Source organism: Rhinolophus ferrumequinum, chromosome 12 (genome assembly GCF_004115265.2).
Source record: "Rhinolophus ferrumequinum isolate MPI-CBG mRhiFer1 chromosome 12, mRhiFer1_v1.p, whole genome shotgun sequence".
In the NCBI taxonomy this organism is placed as follows: Eukaryota; Metazoa; Chordata; class Mammalia; order Chiroptera; family Rhinolophidae; genus Rhinolophus; species Rhinolophus ferrumequinum.
Window position 1 is genome coordinate 40,242,579 of NC_046295.1, and position 15,872 is coordinate 40,258,450.

A 15,872-nucleotide genomic window follows, 5' to 3' on the forward strand; every position below is an offset into this window, starting at 1 on the left:
GAACTATGGAAGGAAGAAACCAAAAGTAAGGTCTTGAGGAACTTCCTTATGGTCTCGTATTTCTCATGACTAATAGAGCTGAGAAGAAATTGATAGAAATTCCTACTTAAAACGAAGAGCCAGGGTGCCAATAGTTTCTCACCTTGGTGTGTAGGGAATGGTTTGTGGTTTCACTTGGTTGAAGGTATAGATCAGTTTTTGAGCAGCTCTTTGTTGTTGAATTTCCTACAAAATAGAGAGCATTGATAAAAACATTGGTTTACTATCACATGCCTGCTAATTAATGATCATACTTTCTAGAGGCCTCCCAAGAGTGATTTTCCACTTTATTCAACTCCCACCACCATTGCCCACTCCGAAAGCAAAAGCTCTACAAAACAAAAGTAACCAAATACCACCACTTCCAAAAAAGAATAGGCTATCCTTTGAGTTAAAGACAATGACCTTCAATCAGGACGTAGCCAGAGCTCCTTTCTTTGACCTCTCCATCTGGGCTCTGGGTCTCTGACTTACCCTGAGGCAAAGATGAAGCACAGTACACTCCTGGAAGATTTTGTGCCATGTCTGCACAACCTCAGGAAGAAAGGACTTCACAATGAAAACCTGCCCTGGCTTGAGAATGTCATCCTCAGACCAGGTACTGATGACTCTCATGGCTTTGCGGAGGCCACCATCCATCTCCTCTCGGGACAAGACCTGGATCATTGCAGCTCTCCCACGCTGAGACCAAGAAGACATGCTTTTATCAAGATTCAACGGGGAACTCTCCTCCAGCCTGTAGACAGTCACTTCTTCTCCTGCTGCAAAGAGAAGTGTAGGTGAGGCATTCAGTAAGATCCTATGTCTGTGACATGGATAGCATCCTAAATATCAACTCAGAATCAGTTTGAATCAGTTTGGTGTTCCAAATGATCAGAGGAGAATGAGAATTTCACCTACACAGGAACCCGTAGAAAACAAAGACATGGATCCGGCCCTGATTTTATGTTATTTATTGTCCAGTAAAGAAGCAGAGGAGGAGAAGGGAGAAAGTATCAAATGATATGCAAGAATGAAGTTGTTCTTATCACAGACGACAGCCGGACAAAAACAAAGTCAAAGGAGTAAAGACATGCTTCTTCCGTTAAAGTTTAAATACTTCTAAATAGATAGTTCAACCCATTTTTTAATTACCATCCCCCTTATGAGCATTATTAGACCTTTTTTTCTAATTTTTCTAAAATGCCCCTCCCTCCCATGACATTTTCATAACAAAGATATACTGCATGATCTGTTTACGTGCTGTGTACAGTGATATATGTATATATCACTTTTTTATTACATATATAATTTTATACATAAAAGAATGATTTTTTCCTCCCTTGGAGGTGATAGCACCCCCACTGAGAATGCAGGCTTTAACCCAGTTGAGTTAGATAGAATCAAGGTCTACCCCAGAGATTCTCCCTCCATCCTTTGTGCCTTTGGACAAGTTACTTAGAGCCTCACTTTCCTCATCAGTAAAATGGAAGTTAAAGTAACTCTCCCTTTTTTGGGTTATAAAGATTAAATATGTTAACCTGGTTAATGTGAACTGGGACCTCAGATACAAACTCAATCCCACCTAAAAGATTTTAGACACAAAAAGCTCTTTAACTGCTGTACAGCTTCCACTTTTAGGCTGTTCAACAGGGAACAATAAGACCTCAGCCTAGACCCCACCTAACACAATGTTCAGTGCTTTCTAACAGAAGTAACATATTCTATACACAACTTCGGTCCAGCCTGTGCTTACTTTTCTCCTTTCATCTCTGCTTTAAATGGCTTTTGTTGTGTGTAAACACTGTACTAGTTTACCAAAAAAGGAATCTATTTGCTCACTCTTGCATTTAATTGCTTACTAAAAAACATGTCTAGGTAATGCTTAGTAATATATTTCCAAGTGTTTATTCTTGGTGCCCAGATAAACGCCAGTGCAGACCTCTTTGGAGTTCTAAGTACCTAGAGGATTTAGAGCAGAGTTACTGAGTTGCGAAACCAGCCATGGAGCCAAGTGGAAGAAGAAAGCATCTGCATCAATAATCAGAAGCTACTTGATTTGTTCCCATGTGAAGAGTGTGAGGAGAATCAAGATCTAGGACAGTGTGGGGACCCTTGTTACATTGTCGACTGACTAGACAGAGAAACTCTGGTAACTGTGTCTAACACAAGCTTGTTTTTCTTTACTACTCCAGCTTTGGAAAATGATGTTTGCTATCTAAGCTAAGAGCAATTAGCGTACACAAAATAAAACAAACAAATAAAAAACAATATACAAAGCATTTCTCTTCAGATGCCTGTAGCTTTTACCATATTGACATTTATCGCTTTCTTCTGTGTTTATCACACATGGTTGGTTGGTTCTTTTCTTTCCTACTTACTTTCCAGCCTTAAATCAGTGAATGCCAGGTGCAACATTATTGTTTTCCCAACTGCTGCTCATTATCGTTCCATCCCCACAGTATTAGATTTTGACCCTAGATGCCAGCCGGGTGGTTAACAAGAGTTTCCATTTTAGGGAATTCATCTCACTAAACTGCAACCTTTGGCAAAACAAAATTTTCAACTAAAGTGATTCAAAGTGGTTTCCCCTTTGATTTGCTCATATGTTATGCCTCTGCCCTTGGCACAGCCTCAAGAAGGTAGAAATGCACTCACCGAAGAGTTGGATTGGTGTAAATGGTATAGTCTGAGAAAGCCTCATTAAATTGTTCCTTTCAATGGCTGTAAAGAAAAACAAATTTACAGAAACAGATGCATCAGTGGGTTGAATCTGTAGTAAGTCTCCCATATCAATATATTCATATAATACTAAATTATTTCATTTCAAAGATCCCTTTGTCAAAAATATTATCTATAATACAGTATTTTAAATGAACTAGGCCTTAAACAGTTAGGATATCCCAGTCTTAGGCACAGATAATATGAGATTACATAACATGGTCGGAGGTAGAGCTTTCACCTTCACTCTTCTGAATACTAAATTACATACTAATCCATACATGCATGGCACTTTCTTTTAAAGGGCACTTTAAACTGTGGTCGTCATGTCTCTGGTTTTTCCTTTCTAGAGCAAATCTAATGCACAGTGGACTGTGGGGACATCTACTGTTGACTTTGCACAGCTCACCTTCTTTTCCCAGAGAGAGCTGAAGACCAGTTTTAATTAGAAGCAAGTGATCTGCATTTTCCTGTTAAGAGCCATATCCTAACAGATCACAGTCCATATGAGTTACGGTATTCCTCACCAGAGACTTTCTTAAGTTGACAGCTGGAGTCAAACTAATGGATTACAGCTGAGCTGAAAGACTCAGTTTTAAGAGTCTGGGATGTGGAGTCTGGAATCCACTGAAGCAGTGAAGCACTGTTCACTACAGAGGAGAATTCAGGATAAGGCAGTCTGTTACTGGACCCCAAACATATAACCTTTATATAATAATGGCAATTATCACACTATTAAACACCTACTCATGTACTGAGCTTCAGATCATGTAAAAAGCTTGCTTATGTATTAGTTCATGCAATGCTGCGAGCAATGACACCCAAAAGACCACCCGATGGCATGAGTCCAGTTCGGGGTTATATTGCTTTGCATTTCAAAGTGTTTCCTTCTTAATTCTCAACTAGCCAGTTGGCAGATTGTTCCTCATGAAGGGCAAGTGCAATGATTCTCACCTTGAAAGAAAGACACCTGAAGCACTGTGAAGTGATGTTGCTTAAAAGAGTCAAGACCCTTGACACCTTGTTTAATAACATCCTTGTAAGATGTCTTTGTTGAACTTACTCTGTGGGATTGGCATTCATTCAGTGGTTATGTTCACTGAGAGCCCAGCGAGGCTACACAACCCTCCTCAAAAAACTAGTCTCAGGCCTATCTCTTCCCTAATGCGAAATGTGGGGAGATCTCTGGCTTTGGGCTGACTTTGAGCTTGTAAGGACTTGTTAGATCTCAAGGTCATCTTTCCCCTTCACAATATGTAACGTGCAAATACAAACATTTTTTAAGAAAACCAAATTTTCTTAAATCTTAACAACATATTTTCCCAAGTTAATGGCAACGTTAAGAAATCTGAATGTTCTTCTCATCAGAGTGAACAACTTTTCAAATTGGGAGCTATATCAATTCTACAGATTCATCAAAGTTTCTGTTTACAATGCAGAATCACAGACATTTAGCTCAGTTGACATGTCTCTGTGCACATGCATCCTACCTGAATAATGATGGTGAGGCTCTTGAGGGCTCTTTAAGGAGGCTGAGATTTCTGAAATTATAGAGAAGATTGGCATTTTAATTACTTGGCTGGAGATAAATACATGTCTCTGAATATATTGCCTTCAAAGTTATTGTTGAACAGGTTAATCAGAATGGCTTCTTGGTATTCGAGAAAGATTGCCTAATATTCTTTAACCACATTATTGCACATGGTACCCTGACAGTTTCCAATCATCAATGCAATATCTCCAAACATATTTATGTAGGGAATTGAAGAAAGACAGGTAATATTAGCCTCAAAGATGTAATTCCTCTGAACCAATTACACCTCGGGGTTGCAGAAGGCACTCAGCTGCCCATCACACTTCATGACATCCCAGAAGCACAATTCTCTGAGCTCCCTACCAAGAAGCAGTACCCATATAAAGACATTATTAATACCAAGTTATTAGTAGACGACTTCACTGACCCAAAATGACAACAAAATGATGGAAACACATTAAGAGATATATACCAGAAACAAAGGAATGGGTGGAGAATATGACACCAAGGGATTTGTTTGGTTACAGAAGGACTATGCTGGGCACACCTCCTGCAAATTTAACCGGTTCTCCTCTGTGTGCTCCAGTCCGAAATTACAAGGCTCCAGAGAAATCCTTTGCAACAGTTTTGCCATTTCATAAAATCAAAATTAAAGTGGAGAACTTCAGTCTCATGGTGGTAGCTACTTTATACCTAGTAGAGTACGCAGCATAATGAGCCCAATTTCATAGATCTCTTTGGCTTCTTGTTGCTGGATAAGGAACAAAAATCCCTTCCTTTGGGGGTGCTTGGTAAAAAATGGGATCAGCAGAAAAGCCTTTTCCTTTCGGAGTTCATTCAATAATATTAATAATAATAAAGTATTCAGCCCCCATTATAGGCTATGCTAGGTGTGACAGATGTGAATAAGATGTGTCTCACTCCCTAAAGGAAAGCAAATATAAAACACTGGGATAGAAAGACATGTAAAGTATAATTACAATATAGTTTACTAATTTATATAATAGAGTTGTTTGCATAAGCCTGTGGAACCCTCATAGACAAATAATGGGAAATACTTAAAGAGTGTGGGTATCTAAGCATGACAATGCTGAGTGTCAGTCCTGGTTTTACCACTTAAGGAGCTGTGAGATCTTGTTCACATTCATTCAACACATATTTATTGAACACCTACTATGTACCAGACACTGGTCTATGCTTAAGAGAAAGAGCAATAATGAACACAGATAAAGTCTCTGGCTACATTCTAGTAAAGGGAAATAGAAAAGAAAGAAACAAAAGAATATGTAATGTACACAGTATATTATCTACATATCAAGTTAAGAGGGTTAGGAAATATGAGGGATAGGGAGATCACTATTTTATATGGTGGTTAGGCAAGGCCTCTTTGATAAGGTGAAATTTGAACATAGACCTGAAGGAAGAGAGGGGGAAAGTCATATGGATAAATGAAGAACATTCCCGGCAGAGGCAACAGCTCAAGTGCAAACGCCCTGAGGCAGGACCACGCTGGCTGTGGTAAGGAGGAGAGTGTGGCCAGAGTTACTGTCCTGAGAGAAAATGAAGGTTGGAGAGTTGGAAGAGGGAAAGCTGATTAACAGGCCCTGTAGATCATGTTTAGACTGCTTTTACAGAGTGCGATGGAACGCTGTTTGAACAGAAGAGTGACTTAGTTTGCCTTTCAGTTTAAAAAGGTTATTCTGCTTGCTCTCTGGAAATACATAGCAATAGTCTGGAGGCCATTCAGTAATCCAGGGAAGAGATGAAGAGAGGTATGTAGAGGTAGCAAAGGGATCATATTCTTGATATATTTTAAAGAACTTAACTGATGGGTGAGCTGCGGGGATGTGAGAAAATGGCAGATAAGTATGATTGCAAGGGTTTGGCCTCAGCGACTGGATGGATGGAGCTGCCTCTTCCTGAGATGGGAGAGAAGGAAGGTGGAACATTCTGTTTGAGATGCCTTCTAGACACCACGTGGAGGTGTTAACAGGTGGGTGGTCATGTTGTGCATGGCAGAAATATTGAATGTAAGGACCCATGAATGCGAGCCTGGGAATTTGGACCGAGGCCAGGCAGTCAGGAGAAAAAGTAAGCAATTTATAGTCTATCCTGTAGGTAAAGGGAAGCATTGAAAGTTTCCATATAAGTGATGATTGATTGTTCAGAAAGATAATTCCAGTAGGAACATGGGAAAGTTTAATGGAAGAGACAACAACCACAATGCTAACACAATATCAAGGGCAAAAGAAAGTATACACTTTTTATTTAGGAAAGTAAATGTTGGAGGTTTTAAGGCAGGAGCAGTGGGGTAGAGCAAAACGGACAGCATCTAAAGATGGAGGTGGTGATGATATAGAGTTAGAAGGCGAAGGTGATAGCTAAGAGTGGTGGTGGGAAGGGCACATAAATGACTAAGATTTCCAGCTTGGTGATGGAAGAGGAGGCTATCGGAGAAACCAAGAGTCAATCAACAAAGAAAAAGAAGAACAGCCAGAGAAGAATAGTCTCACAGAAACTTAGGAAATGGATAAAATGGTCAACATCAAATGCCATGAGTTTGATGAGGACTAAAAAGGGGCTGTGGGACTTAGCAGTTAGAGTGGAGTTTCGGTAGAGTGGTAGGGACCGACACCACGGGCTGATGATCAAATGTTAATACTTTATCAATTAAGTTGGAGGTGAGGGAGAGACAGGAGCGGCAGTCTGAAAGCTACGTAAAATCAAGAAAAAGATTATTTTCTTCTTTTGTATAGAAAATGACATAAATTTGTTTGTAGGTAGAAGAGAAGGAATTGAGAAGGGTACCAGTATGGAAAACCCAGTCAGTAGGGTGAAACAAGGTCATAGAAAAGGTGCCCAAACTGTATCAAGGAGTGAAGAATATGGAAAAAAAGCCCAGAGATTGTGGTGAAGTTTGACAGTAGCTACTGAGAGTGACTTTACTTGGGAGTTGTCTAACATGGCTTAGCTCTACTTAGCTATTTGGGGCAGAGTCCTACTGAAGCCATATAGGAAAAAGGAATCACATACAATTTTATGAATGGTTCTTAATGAGCAACATGTAGAAAAGTGACAGTAAGAGTGGTTAAACAGTCTCAATGAGCTCAGTGGTTATACCCTCAGTCACGGAGAAAACTGAAAAATTAGTCAAAAATGGTCAATTCAAAAAATTTTAAAGCAGATATCAGACTTGATTTATCTGGAGGAAGATAGTCAACTTTCTACTTTTCTACTGAACTTTCTACTTTGCATAGTAGATAAAATTCATAGATAGAACTTCCAGAACGACAAAAATCTCAGCAGAAGAGTAAACCTCATCATTAACAAGATGAAAAACCAAAATGTTTAAATATAAAAACTTACTGCCAACTCCATGCGAACTTCTCAACCTGTTTGAAAAATTAAAGTTATTTAGATAATGCTTTAAATTTTTCAATGATCAAAGAAAATACATGTTAGACAGTAACAATACAGTCTATATGTATGTGTGTGTATGTGTATTTCTTTGAAAGAAAAGTATCAGCTACATCTGATCCCTACCTTTATCAGTAGAGAAATAGTTTACAGCCATATAATTATTTTCATAGAAAAATGAGTACCAGAAACGCATGTAATTCATTTATTGTAGCTTATTGCCCTAAGCTAACTGAAAACCAGTTGTTGGTTTTGGTTTTAATTAGCTATGTGATCACACAACATATATAAAATTTAACTGTGTTTGTATTGTTCTGGATCAATTAAATTAAAGGGTTCCTGAACTATGCAAAACAGATGCCTACAAATTAGTCTGTGTATGTCTCCAGACAAGCCTACAAATCAGTTTCATTAGCCCACGTGGCCCCTAAATGTTCACAGGCTGAAATTAGCTCTCTTTAAATTGTTACTTGCCCTGCTTAAGTGCACAAGTGGCCACAGGCAAGTTTGAATAAATGCATTCAAAGAATATCTCCAGTATTTAAGATCCTCAGGGAAGAAAGTACAATTACAATTATTGTTTAATTTCATGCTGCAATAACCCACTACTTTGCATGAGCACAAACTACTGAACCTTTGGGAGAAGAAAGTCATGTGCACTTTAAGACTACTCGAGGAAAGCTTGCTTGCACAGAGAGACCTTGAGGGGGGAGCTGCAGGAAAAAGGCCATCTCAAGTGGAGCTGACTGCAAACTGCAAGTCACATTTCACCTACTTGGTATCAACTGGCCCTTTGCAGAGTAGATGGTTTTCAAATTTTATTTCTCAGCCAATCTTTGCTTGGCTGGTTTTCAAATTTTATTTCTTTGAATAATTAAAATTCCAGGAAGACACTCAAGTCTACGATCGTGTGAGTTCTCTATCTCCTCTCTCTCTCTTTTAAGCCTTATCTTCCTCTCTCTCTGTCTCCATCCTTCTCAAAGAGTAACTGCCTTGACAAACACTTAGGATGTTAATGAGGAAACAAAAATAAAAAAGATCAACCTCATAAACAAGAAGAAAAAAAATTTGTAACAAGAATTATTTTTAAAATTAAAGAAAAACTATCAGGTCTTCAGTCTAAGTCTTTTTCTTTAGCAAGATAGTTTTATTTCTACTCTTTAATGCAAATTTCACAATCATCAGAAAAGATATAATACTCCTTATTCCATGCATGCTTTTTTGACACTGAAAAGACAAATGTTTAATTTGCTGTAGTAGTAAGGTTTCATTATATTCTTAAAAGGCCCTGAAATGAAATCTTATTGCCAGAAGCAGGAAAACTGGGAGAAAAAAATGATTTTCATTCACTCTTGCTGAAACAAAAGAAAAATATTGTCATTGGACCCACATTTTTTTCTCCTTTCTGACCAAATTAAACCTGTGTTCCCAATCGGGTTAGAAAAAACAGAAGCTGAAGGTGCTTCCAGACAGACATTCAGAAATACTCACAGGGAGTTCCTATTGAGGTTGGTGCTCCGAGAATTCCACAAGGAGTTTTTCCTCAGATCCTGAACAGAAGGGCAAGGTCATTACATGTTCACCCAACATTCTCCCACCCCAAGCTTCCAGTAAAACACACTCCTTGGAGGGTAGAGTTCCTTTTCTCCCCCTTCCTCTAGCTCAACATTTCTCTTTTACTAAACATACTAAGCATAGGCTAGAAAGATGCATAATGTTGGCACAAAGTCAGAGTAACTCAATGTTGACAGACTTTAACAGAATGAAATTACTTTTATGAGGACATCAAAGAGAAAATGCAATATGCAGGTTTTTACAGAAATGAGAGCGAACGTATAAAATCAGTTAATAACATGAAAGAAGAAATGAAGGTCACCGTTGAAAGGAAACATCAATCTTTACATTATTATGTCCTATCATCAGGAGATTATTGTTTCAGTTGATTATTTAGAATAACCTTACCCTGAAATTATCTCATTCTATTTCCTACTTAGATTCAACTATTATTTCTTGAAACCTCCACTCCAGGTATTACTCTAGGCATTTTCACTGGTGTTATTTTTATTATCCACTATCAATAATCTCATAAGGATATCTTAGCCCCATTTTAGAGATACAACTACTGAAACTCATAGGTTAATTGACGTACATAGCTTTGAAATCTAGGATGTGGCAGAGCCAGGATTTGACAGGGCAGGCAGGTCCCTGCCTCCATTAGCCTTCAAGCCGTCTTACATTTTACTTTCAAAACCTTTCACAGGTTACAGTCCTACAGGAACATCTGACGTTGCCAGCATACATTCATACAGGTAATGTGTATGTGGTTCCCAAATTCATAGAGATAATGTTCAAACCAAAACAAAATTAGATATCCTTGGTTAGTCTAACTACATCAAATTCCTCACATGGTAGATGGCAGTAAAACAGGCACAGTTTTGTAGGTGGTAAAAAAAAAAAAACAGACTGCAGAGTCACAGAACCTCAGTGTTGGAGAAACACTGAGGGTCCTTTACCCTGCAATGCCCACATCCCAAAGGGACTCCAACACATCTGCAAAGAGGTTTGCTTAGCCACTTTGACTAACCACACTAAGTGAGAAACTTAGTACTTCCAGAAATAAACGATTCCATCCTTGGAAAGCTTCACTTGCTAAAAATTCCTCCTCAAATTGGGCTGAAATCTGTCTCCCAGTAGCTTCTATATGTTGATTCTAGCTGTACCTCTTAAAAGCGTTTTGAAAATATCTTATTTTACTTCCACATGGCAACTTTCATATATTTGAAAACAGTTTCAAAACTTCCTGGATTCTTTATTTCATGCTAAAAATACCCAGGTTAAATTATTGAGTAGATAAATTGCATAAAGAAAAACAAGAAAAAAATAAAGTGGGGAGGGTAAAAAAACTGAGCAAATATTCAAAGTAGAGATTTAAATGTAATATGTAGAATCCAATTAAGGGACATGAAAGTAAACCGGACACAGTTAAGAAGTTAGAGAAGTACTGTGTGCATGAATGTTTTTTACAAAGTATGGATATCAAATAAAAGGTTTTTACCTCTTGAGACTGCTTTAGATAATCACTGACTTGTATGGCATGCAGTTCAATTTCTTTCGTTTTCCTTTTCTGATACGCACTACGTTCTAGACCTTTGTTAAAAGGGGGAAAAAATGGGAGAAAACATGAAAATGTGTTATATTCAAATCACAGTTCCCAAATAGATCTGAACATAGTGCATTCATCTAAATTTGAAGATAGGCTTTTTTTCCTCTTTTTAGCAAGTTTTACCAAAATCTTTTGTCCTCTTTTTCAAGTGGTTGAAAGCTATATATCCTATTTCTATTCTCTAATAGTTACTTGTACATTTATAACAATTTATACTTCTCTGTCAAAGTCAAGAATTAAATTATCCATACCCTGCCCAACTATAAAACACCTTCTCGTGCAGCCTGTTGTCCATGATTTAAAATAAATGAAAGTTTAGTTCCAAATTCGTTAGGAACCCTTCTTTAACAAATGCATCAAGCATGATAGTAAGCTACCTTAAAAACCAAAAAAGGAAACAGAAAAGCAGAAACAAACAAAAAAATAGAAAGAAATGCCAGCAGATGGGTTTAATTTTTAGACTTTCTTTAAAAAAGATAACAAGAATCATTGTTATTAATTTTTTAATATCTGATACCTACAGAGTCACTGACATATAGTGGTTGGATTCATTCTGAGAATAATACTTATTAACTAAATGTAGAAGATAACAGTTGTATTTTTGTTCCCTTATAATGTTGTGCTGGGGGAAAAAGGTATGCAAGAAGTACAAAAGAGTATATTATAAAAATCACAAAATTTCATATATGATATTCTTTGTAATATCATAAAATTATGACAATTATGGTTGCAATGATAGCACAGTATTATAATTAAAATAAAACACCTATAGATAAAGCTAAAAATATAATTTTTCCTTTTCACTGTTAATTTCCTCAGAACTTTACTTTTGTTTAAAGAGAACTACTTGACAGGTGAATTCCCACGCTCAAGACTTTATTTATTTTTAAATTATTTTTCAATTAACTCAACTTGGACACCTTTCAGAAAAATAAGATTCTCAACTCAGGACATGTTTCATGGAAGATACTGGGCTTCCTAGCCTCCTCATAATCTGAGGAGTCCAGGCACCTGGACTATTTATTTCCCTAGGTCTTCCCTATTCTTCTGATCATTGTACTTAATGAGATTCTTTCTGAGACTCCTCCTGCCATCCCCATCTTTCTCTGTTTGAAATTCATTGGAAAGAATTTAAATAATTTCAGGGGAAGAGGATGGGTGAAATGGCTAAAGGTGTTCAAGAAGTACAAACGTCCACTTAGAAGATAAATAAGTCCTGGGGATGTAATGTACAGCATGGTAAGTATAGTTAACAATATCATATTTTATAGTTGGAAATTGAATCTTAAAAGTTCCCATCACAAAAAAAAGAAGTTGTTAACTATGTGTGGTGATGGATGCTAAGTAAATTTGTTGTGGTAATCATTTTACAATATACATATATCAAACCATTATGTTATGTACCTGAAATTTAGTTATATGTCAATTATACTAAAATAAAAAAAAAATTAAATAATTTAAGTAAGAATGATATACAATAACTTAAATATCAGACAATTTATTTTTTAAAATATGTATGCATAATATAAATAAATATACATTAATAAATAAAATGAATACATTTACAATTGGTCCTAGAATCATATCTTTAGGTATAGATTTGATTTATTCAAAATTATGGGTTCTACTAAACTGTGTGGTTTAAGGCAAGACAATTAAGCTCTCAAATCCTATCTGTAAATTAAGGGTGTTCTGAATAATTTAATTTCTGACGTCTCTTTTGGTTTAGCGCCCTCTTGATTCTCAGTGATTTAACAGACAATTGAGTATTTTTAAAATACAAATCAGGGTTTATCAACCTTGACACTTTAGGCTGGATGACTCCTTGTTAGGGGTGGAACTGTCCATGCATTGTTTGATGGTTAACAGCACCCTTGGCCACTGCCCCTTGGTTGGTAACTGCCAACCAGAAGAACAAGCAAGTTTTAAAGGAGCATTATAACATAGGTTTCAATCCAGCATCTATTTGCACCTTCAGTTGAGTATTTCAAATAATTTTAAATCTTCATAAGTCCTTAATTACACCGTCCCTTCTCTTTAAAAATTAGTAAATTCTCTTATTATCTAATGCAAGAAGTTCAAAGTTCTAATTATTGCTCTCAATTCAGTTCATAATCTGTCTTCATCTTACCTGTCCTGGCTGATTTCACATTCTATGCCTAGAGCGTAGTCTTCGTTCCTATGTGGTTGACCCATCTTCTATTCTCCGCACACACCATGATTAATTAAATTTAAGGGATACTTGCTCATAGAATAAACACTATTTGTTACCAGTAGTAAATAACCAACTCAACTTGATCCACTGAGCTCTAAGTGTCCGTATCAATGTCACATGAACCTTAACATTATAAAATTAGACAAACTCCACCCTATAAATCAGACTAAAGGGACACACAGCCAGATTCAACAGCTCTGAATATAAAATACTATATAAACCTTAACTTTTTCTTTTCTGGATTCTGACAACTATTCCATTAAACAAATGTCAATTTTGTCACTTTCATGAAAATTAAAAACAGAAAAGAGCTATTGTCCTAAAAAGGTGTGTCAGCCTTTCATTCCTCCATCTTCAACTGAAAGAACAGCAAGGACTACTAGTGGTCTAAAGACCATAGACAGGTAAAGGAGACTGTACCAGAATTTTGGGGATCCAAGAGTGCAGACTGTTACATACTTAACTGACTAAATTTGGACACTGTCAGCCAATTCTTCCTGCACTCTTCTTCTTCCAAGGTGTTATTTTCTCCTGGCTCTGAATTTGATTGGTCACTTTGAAAGCAGGCATTGACTGTTATGACCTGGAAAGAAAGACACTCATTGGAACACAGTGACATTAATCTGAAAACACTGAGTCACATTAATAGAGGTACTATGTGAAAAGCAGTAGTTGTTAACACTGGCTGCACTTTAGAATCACCTAGGAAGCTTTGACTTCCCATTACTCATGCTGGCAGTTCTCAAGCATCCATGTGACTTTTCTATTTGTAGTCCTGATTAAAAACTAAAGTGGGGAGAGAATGGCTTCTCAAAGTTGAATGTGCGTCAGAATCACCCAGGACTGTGTTAAACCACAAAACACTGGGTCCCAACCCCTAGAATCTGTGATTCAGTCGGTCTGGGGAGAGGTAGAATTTGAATCTCTAGTAAGTTTCCTTGCTGAAAGGAGACCACAATTTGAGAACCACTGGTATAAAGCAACAAAAGGGGGGAAAAAATAAATAAAAATAAGGCTTGGATCCCAGAGAACTTGTGTTGGAATTCTAGCTCTGTCACTTAGAAGCTATATGAACTTGGGAAAAATACTTAATGTCTATCAGTCCCATTCCCTCATCATTAAAATAATATATAGCCAATAACAATGGTGCTTTTGTCCTTCCCAGGGGCAGAGAAGAAATGAGGTAAATTGATAAACTACAAAGCAATAAGCAAATGAAACTTATTAGTACTTGATCTCAGTTGCAATTCCTAGTTGAATTCTGGCCATTTTAACTATTCCACAAAATCTACTTACATTCAAATTTCATGGGGTTCACAAACTCTTAGCATTTTTCTAAAAGAGCCTTCCTTATCAAGCTACATCTCTCAGTGATTTCATACCATTGTCTCAACATTTACCTCTTTGTTTCTTTGTTACCTGTTTGTTTAGAATGCTTCTCATTCTAAAAAGAGCTGAAGTGCTTTAAAAAATGTATCAAGACTATTATATGGAGAAGTATGTATAGAATTAAAAAGTGAAACAGGTCATTAAGATCATGAAAGGTGAGGTCCCGTAGAACAGCTAACTCAGATCTAAGGTTTTGTAACAATAAACAAAAATATTCACTAAATGAAAATGAAATCATCATATATCAGAACTTGTAGGGTATAGCTAAAACAATGGTTAGAGGGAATTTTATAGGACTAAATGCCTGAAAGTCTCAAATCAATGACCAAAGCTTCTACCTTAACAAACTAGGGGGGAAAAACAGCAAATTAAATCCAAAGTAAACAGAACAAAGGAAATAATAAACTTAAGAGCAGAAATCAATGAAATAGAATTCAGAGAAAAATTAAGAGTGGAAACCAAGAGTTAGTTCTTTGAAAAGATTGATCAAACAGATAAACCTGTAGCCAAACTGATCATGAGACAAAGAAACAAAACACAAATTTTAAATATTAGGAATAAAAGAAGTGATGTCACAACAGATTGCACAGACAATAAAAGGATAATAAGATAATACTATAAACACTTCATGTCAATAAATTTAACAATTTAGGATCCTTACAACCAGTGTTTTGAACTCTATCTGGTTCACTGCTTATCTCTATTTTGTTTAGTTCCTTTTCTGGAGCTTTATTCTGTTCTTTTATTTGGGACATATTTCTTTGTCTCCCCATTTTGGCTGCTTCCCCGTTTGTTTCCATGTATTAGGTGGAGACGCTATTATCTCCTGGTCTTATAGAGTGGCCTTATGTAGTAGGTGTACTGACCCCAGTGGGGTAGTCTCCATGGTCACCTGAGCTGGGTGCTCCAGGTATGTGCCTTGTGTGAGTTTTGTGTGTCCTCCTGTTGTAGTTGAGCCTTAAATACTGTTTGCATGTCAGCGGAAGGGACTGACCTTGGGCTGATTTGTTGTGAGGGTTGGCCTTGACTACAGTGGAGAAGCTGTTGTGCAGGGACTGATCCCATGGAGCAGGATTCTCTTTAGGAGAGCTCTGTTACCTGCCCTTTGTATGTGTCATCTTTGGATGTGGCTGGGTAACTCTCTGGCTAGGTCCAAAGCTCGTTACTGCCCAGGGACACCTGCCATAAGCCACAAAGCAATCTGAAGACAGCTGCCACCCATGCTGGGATTGGAGGTGCCTGGAGAAGCAAAACAGTGAACAGAGGCCAGCTGCTGCTAGTGCCAGACTTGTGGCTGCTTGGAAAGAGGTTTGGGACACCTCAAAGTTAGATACTACTTGTTAGGGTTTTGTGAAACTTTGAGATAATTTAGGAAACTCTGCATCATGAACCGAGACAGGTCACGTTATATGGAA

The 15,872-nt window shown here is 37.3% G+C and overlaps 1 protein-coding gene across 1 annotated transcript in view; it reads right to left on the minus strand.

The window, feature by feature from the left end:
• TRPM6 (transient receptor potential cation channel subfamily M member 6) overlaps window positions 1-15,872 on the minus strand; it is a 121,538-nt gene that overhangs the window by 15,876 nt on the left and 89,790 nt on the right. Inside the window, 8 exon segments of the mRNA XM_033123710.1 lie at window positions 143-225; window positions 514-800; window positions 2,677-2,742; window positions 4,230-4,280; window positions 7,640-7,665; window positions 9,182-9,240; window positions 10,746-10,837; window positions 13,528-13,651. Of these exon segments, the coding sequence (XP_032979601.1) occupies window positions 143-225; window positions 514-800; window positions 2,677-2,742; window positions 4,230-4,280; window positions 7,640-7,665; window positions 9,182-9,240; window positions 10,746-10,837; window positions 13,528-13,651 (788 nt within the window).